The sequence below is a fragment of the Anneissia japonica genome, unplaced genomic scaffold (genome assembly GCF_011630105.1).
Source record: "Anneissia japonica isolate Jap-2015-1 unplaced genomic scaffold, ASM1163010v1 scaffold827_len218306_cov157, whole genome shotgun sequence".
Taxonomy (NCBI): Eukaryota; Metazoa; Echinodermata; class Crinoidea; order Comatulida; family Comatulidae; genus Anneissia; species Anneissia japonica.
In genome coordinates, this window is record NW_022706853.1 from 89,408 (window position 1) to 96,822 (window position 7,415).

Consider the following 7,415-nt stretch of genomic DNA (forward strand, 5'->3'; position numbering starts at 1 on the left):
TTAATTGTTATAGGTCAAATTATAAATGTTCCAACTGCATCCAAATTTAACTGAATCTGAATCATATTAAAACATTTGGAAAAAGAAAGGTCAAGTTCATCTGCCAAGATCAAATCTTATTCAATTGAATAAGAGTGACTCAAAATCGATTGCAGTTATCAAACCTTGGCAAGAATTATGACAGTATTAGGGAGTTTTCGCAACCATACGAAAACGATAACAAATACGGTTACGTCATCAATTTCTTAGACAACCCTTCCCCTACAGCAGCATATCTGTAACAGGGTGACTATTCATGCCTTTTACATGAATCAAGGATCATATTCAGCTCGTACAGCATATTGTTTTAGGCACAAATGACGTTAATGATAATGACGTATTCGTATTCGTTATAGTTTTCGTAATGTAACGAAATCTCCCTATTAACATGTAATAGTGTTTGTGGAAAATAAACATTGAACTTTTAGTATACAGTTTTCGTTTACGGACTCCGTACTATTTGGCTAAATGGGTGGGTCATGAATAACTAATCCAATCAAACGGTTTTTATTTAACTTTTCACGTAGCGGTGTACGATCTTTGATCTTAGAACAGTTTAATTTAAGAATGTTTTAGCCAACTCAAAAACGTTTTATTGACATCACGTTACACCACAAAATCGTGGCGCAAAAAGTCAAAATCCACACTGTCCCTAAACCCAACAAACGTGTGGAACGCTATTTGTGCAAAAAGTAATATGGAACATCTTAGTGCAAGAAATAATCTGTTTTTAATAATGAAGGAGATATATTTCAGGAATTAGGATCAAGTCAATAAAAATAGGTCTATAGGCCTATTATTTATTTTTTCTTTACAAGTAATCTAATTAATTGAGCATTTTAAGATGATCAGATCTTCAGTTTATTATCAATTAGATATAAAAATTATTAATAGGCTCCTCAATATAACACTATGTTTAGGGATACTTTTTAACTTTACATTATTTAAAATCTGTTTTGAATATATTATGTTTCCTTCCAGTTAGACTAATGTCGATGTTGATATTTGTTTCATGAACTTCAATCTTAAATATAACAAAATACATTTTAACTTTGTTGTTGGACTTTTTCTCCATAAATTTTGACTTTTCACTTCAAAAGTATTTTCACTTAATTTAGGATGTTTTTTAAGTCCAACGTTTCCTTGTAAAAACTTAACGTTATTACATGGTTAATGATGTTTATTACGTTAGTGGTTAAAGTGTTATTACGTTAGATGTTAATGACTTTATTACGTTAGTGGTTGATTTAAATTACGTTAGTGGTAATATAACATTAGTGGTTGATTATTACGTTTGTGGATGATACAACGCCAAGTTCCGTCTCTGTTTCTTTGTTCTATTCACTATGATTTGTTAATAACATTCTTTACTTTACGGGTGTAATAAACAGTTAGTGTACCAACAGGCAGTGCTCATATTTGTGTATTTGCGGAAAACTTGTTGTATTTAGACTGACGACTGTTAAACTGAAGACAGGTCCACACATAAATTATCAGTGACCCGATTGGGTCATGACCGCTGGTCTGTTACCTTTAAAATATTGACCCCTACAATTTCAAACAGACCTATCTTCGAGGAAATATGCTTACCAAGATGTATAACGAAAGCTTTCAACTCGACTGAGATTATCTCTGGCCCGTCAGATCAATTCTAAAAATAATTTGGCCCTTCAAACAAATTAATTAAGGGGAATACATTAACATGAGCTAATCAGTAGATAAAAAAAATCACGATTTTTATAGATGGTAATTTGCACAAAATATATAAGCGGACCCATAATGAGTGAAACACTTTTTATGATGAATATTGCAGTGGCGGATTCAAGGGGCCCAGCCGGCCCGGTCTCAATAATATTTTCAAATTATAAAAAGTGGAGAGAAAAAAAGAAAAATTATATAGAACATGTTCAAAGTTAATTTTATATCAAAAAGTGCCATTTCAGGCCAACTACTGTAGAGGTGCCTTAATCATAAATGTTCTTACCTCAGTCCCAATCATGGTGGGGATGAGGTGGTCTACACCATATAATTAAAATCCCTACCTGGGCTCCCTCTATGTGAAAAAAAAAATGTCAATTGTATTCCTTAAAATGAATTACAGTAACATAAGACTTAAAACACCAGAAAGCCTGTACTTCCGGAGCATATCCCCCATCGAGCCCCACCGGGGGCCCAGGCTGTCCCATAGCCCTCAGCCAAGGCTTGGGTCTACGGCCCAAGACTTCCTCATTTTGCAGCTGCCCCCACCCCCATTTTCAACCACGGATTGACGCCCTTGCACACACACATTGCAAAATAAATACACCGAGAGAGCATATAGTATAAACCACTTACCGAATGACAATTGATTCAGTATATAAGCTAAAAGTACCGGAAGTTACTCAAACGAACGAACAATGCTTCTTGAACTGTTTGAACATAAAAGTTATATAGTTATTGTATATGGCATATCCCTTATCTGTGGCGACTGTCGAATTGAATTATTTCTGAAGTTCACCAAAAAAACACTCCATAAGAGTACATCACATCGAAGACAGAGTAAATCATAGTGTTATAGCCATCATAAGATCAGCGCTTCAATTTTTCTTGACATTTCATTTTAAGACTTTTGTTTTTTTGTTTTTTTGTTTGTTTTAATTGCTTCCGTTGGTGTTTCAGCTGCTTATCCGCTTATCATGATGGGTTTATAGACCTCAATGTTTGTTTTACAAATAGGCCTACTAACTGTGATCCAATGCTTAAATTGACCTATTAAGAAGAATATTATACAGTATATGCATGATGTATTGACATACTGTACCGTAACGGATGACGTACGTGTGCTCAGATCCATTCAATTACCGGTACGGAAGCACATGAATAACATAATGTTCACTCATTTTGTAAGGCAATTCTGTTTCAAGATAACGGATTTTAATTAAATATTTTTTCGTTTATTTATATAGAGCCTTCCTTTGCAGATACGAAGGGCTTGTGTCCCTGGTCATGTTTACGTCGTTGCTGTAATCAATACGGAGAGTAGGGAACCCTACCAAGTAGGCCTACTACACGGAAGCAATGCAGATAAAGTGCTTGGCTCAAAGACACAAGCAAAGTGGTCAGCAATGGATTGAGACGCCTACCTTAGAGTAGGCGTCACAAGGCGAAACCCTTCCCGCTGGATTTGAATTATTTACAATTAACTTTTTAGTTACACACCACTTTTTCAGAATAATCTTCATAAAAAATGTTTCTATTTACCTCGAAAAGCCCACTTACATATTTTGTGCAGAATGACATTCACAAAATAATGATAATATGTTATTTATTATCTACCGTACTGATTAGCTCATGTTATAATGCTTTCTACTCTACTTGCTTTAAAAAGGGTTTTAACCATAGAAGAATGGTGATTAGTCCGGTGGTGGAGGGCAATTGATATGACTCTCCCATTTTGAAATATTGGGCTATGTCTCTCACCACCTATCGACGCCCATGTCACTATGAACGTACGTCGTGGGTTCGACTTTACCTGAATCACTTGAGACCTGTCTTAATATTAGGGGGCATAAAATTAAACTACAAGTTTTACACTTTTTCGCATATCTTCATATAATCGTGTTGGCAACTTAGACTGGTACTGTGTATTTAAAATGAGCAGGTGTTTAGGTTGTTGGTAACACTGAATGAAGTTAATATTATAATGCTTGCCACCCACCCCAGATGCCCCCACTAGAAAAGTGTACAATGATGGAGGGAAATTGTTGTACGACCGAAAATTTTCTGCTAGTCCCATTATCATTGCTAAAAAATATTAAAATAATTATTAGAATTTTTGCTATTAATTTCTGTTCATTAAGCCTATTATTATCATTATCAATACATCATAACAAAAAATAAATAAAATAAAACATTTGAGTTGTTGGAAAGCGCGTAGAGAAATTCTTTGCAAAAATACACTATATTATTATTAGTAATTTATTATTATAAGTCAATCGTGACGTCTTCACTGTATCTCCCAATGTAATTTTCCTATTCCCAATTTTTCATTTTGTGCGCGGTTTGCTTGATCTTCTTTCAATACCTGTGCGAAATTTATTGTGCACAGCGGTGAATTCTAGCAATAGGCTTGTGTTTTTACACCTAGCACTTTTGACGCACGCCTGCAGAAAGAGAGGCAGACACTCACCCAACAGTTGTAATTGAAAAAAATGACTTCTGTAAAACAAGGTTGATAGAATTTACTTCAAATTCTATATAATGTACGAAAAATAAAGGAATTCCTTGAGTCAATGGACCCTAATAAAGTAAAGAGACTGAACATTTTTAGGAATATTCAATGATTTAAATCATCACACAATTTTATCTGCCTGCGCAGCGATCAAAATGCATTACTGTATATATTCTCTCGAATGCTTTAAGAAATGTTAAATTCTTTGACGAATGTCTACCACAATAGTAAACTCATGATAAGATATTCAAACACATCGTATTCAACGTGTAACCTGTGTAACGCGCAATGAATCCATATACGCACCGCTAATGACAGTTGATTTGATGGACTGACAGTTCAAACGCTAACATTGGCGTATATGAGTCTTGAAATTGGGCGCTATGGGGGAGGGGCGATGGTTAAGTGCAAAATAAGGTGAGATATGAGGTGATTTTTTTTCTACGTGAGCGCCATTATCTGGCTTCAAACATCTTCAATGAGGGAGGACTGGGGGAGCGCGAGTTCCTTAGTGGGAACGCGGCTTGCGCCCTCACCTACACGCCAAACATTGAAGGTTACTCAACCGAAACAATCTAACGCTGTTGGAACAAAGAAGCTGAGATATTTTATATCACTTACCTGTGGCGACTGTTGTTGTATTGAATTCTTTTTGAAGTTCTCCAAAAAACAGTCCATAAGAGTTCATCACCCCGAAGACACTATACATTATCAGTACAGTCATTGCCGTCATAACCCACCACCATCGGCGCTTCATTTCTTCCTGGTACCCCATTCTGCATGCTGCTGATACCAAACGCACAATAGACTGATTTCAAAATGATGTTTCGAAATATGATGAAGGTACTGTATTGCAAAAAGAATTGGTTACTTCCGTTGTTTTTAGCCGCCTGCCTATCCACCTACCGTTCATGAGTTAATTGACTTGTTTGTTTTAGTACTACCTATTACAAATCCGAAGTTGGCCCAGTAGTCCTACATTATTATTCTTGATGAAAGATGACGTATGTGTACTTCGATCTTAACCCTACCACCATGTGCCTGAATGCAGTACCAAAAATACCTTGTATGATGGGCGACACTGCAAAATGCCCTAAAAAGTTATGGAATCGTCCCTCCTATTCAGGCACATTGTTTTCTTGAGTGCTGCCAATACGAGGGGCCATTTCATTGTATTCTTTTATGCTTGACAGTATAAAAATATTTTTTCGATTAGGCCTATTAGTATTCTTGCTAAGAGACAGACTGACAGCCCGACAGTCAGCAGTGAATACATAACCTCCTTCACGGTAATTAATAACCCGTTAAGAGACTTATAGGTAACCGAAAAATCTAACCTTCAGGCACTTTCACTGATACAACTGACTAAAAAGCTAGATTAAGCTGGAAAAGCTTGTAGGTCAAAAAGTCAGTGTTTCCCACTCACTCATTTTTTACATTAAAATATATAAATTGATTAAAATAAACTTTACCCAGAGGACATGGAACTAGGGGTGGGGGTGGTGCTGCGTTATGGAGAGTAATATGTGACCGGAAATGGTCTGCCAGTTGGTTGTTACCATGCGCCAGTGATGTTGGAGTACTGCAAGATGAAACTATTTATGTGATGCATGAATGAAGTTCGGATTTGTCGGGTAGTGAAATGATTATTGTACATTTTAAGTACTCCCCCCATGCATAAGTGTAAGCTAAATTACGGCGATTAATTAGCCTATGTGATAGAAAGTACACATTCGAAAGAAATAAATTAAAATAAGAAAAATAATTACTAGGGCCTAAGTATTATGCGGCTCTTGTAGCCCTAGCTAGGCAAGGCATTCATGTGCAAAGCAGTGGTGTTTGTTTATCCATGAGAAAAGCACGCCGGAAAGTTTGCCTTAACAGGAAAAGGTGACGTAATCCAGAGGTGACGGAACTAGGGTGTGCTGTGTTATGGAGAGTGTGTGACCGGAAATGGTCTGCAGTCAGTTGGTTGTTACCATGCGCCAGTGATGTTGGAGTACTATATAGTACAGCAATATGAAACTATTATGTAGGCCTAACGAATGAATAAAGTTCAGAGTTTGTCTGGTAGTGAAATGATTATTTCACATTTTTTAAGTGCTCCCTAAATTCATAAGTGTAAGCTAAATTACGGTGATTAATTTAATTAGCGAAGATATGGAGACAATTATTTCGAATCCCTCTTTCCAAGAGGGGATGCAAATGCTTTGTGAAAATGAGTACGCCGCGGTACTCATTTTCACAAAGAAATACACACAACTGGTTAGCTAACAATTATGTCAAGGTTACATGAACACCTGGGAAGGAAGGTGCAATCACGTTGTTACCTAGCAAACGTCTGTACTGTATGGGGGAGGTGCTCCTGATGTACTGTGTAGCGGGGGACGATGAGGCATATAAGACTAGGCCTAACTAAGACAGTGGAATTATATGTGATAGAAAGTACACTTTCGGAAGAAATAAATAAAATAAGAACAAAAAAATAACTAAGAATAATTCATTTGCAGAGGTACCTTATTTAAGTATTATACAATGATAACAATGCGGCTCTTGTAGCCCTGGCTTGGGCAAGGCATCCATGTGCAAAACAGTGGTGTTTGTTTATCCATGAATAAGCACGCCGGGAAAGTTTGCCTTACCAGGAAAAGGTGACGTATCTAGCTTATGACGTATGCATGCTAACTAATGTGAGTGTGACGTCACCAAAAAAATGAATTTTTTCTATTATAACCAAAATATTAATAACTACAAAGTTTCTGGGCGTAAATTCCCTTAATATGAATGAAGGGTTGCACAATCTCCTTGTCATACAAATTACAGCTCCCACTGACGTCTCAGTCAAGAAATACGGGTAGCTGAAGTTTTTCTCGCAAATCTGACTACAAAACCATATCCAAATTTCACGTTCCACTTTTGACCCGAGTTGTGCTTCGCACTCGCCGCTGAGGGCGGCGGGCCGGCGATTTTTTTTCCGTACCAAACACTCGGGCCATCTCGGATTGACTCGAGTGAGTACGATACGAGGAACAAGAGCAGACACTTCGCAATGTCGTGACGCTCGAGTTTTACTATTATTGCTCTTTCTATGTTTACCTACGTTAGGCCTATGAAATTTCACGGACTTTGTGATGTACGTCACTGTGTAACTAACTGTGACCTTCTT

General features: G+C 36.9%; 1 protein-coding gene across 2 annotated transcripts in view; it reads right to left on the bottom strand.

The window, feature by feature from the left end:
- LOC117106218 (monocarboxylate transporter 13-like) overlaps nt 1–5,167 on the bottom strand; it is a 14,673-nt gene extending 9,506 nt beyond the window's left edge. For both annotated transcript variants that reach the window (XM_033247567.1, XM_033247566.1), the window contains exon 1: nt 4,871–5,167. Coding sequence is in view for 1 of the 2 variants with exons in the window: in XM_033247566.1 (XP_033103457.1) it covers nt 4,871–5,024 (154 nt within the window). In the remaining variant the exon portion in view is untranslated. The remainder of the gene's footprint in view (nt 1–4,870) is intronic.
- Between the last annotated feature and the right edge of the window lie 2,248 nt (nt 5,168–7,415).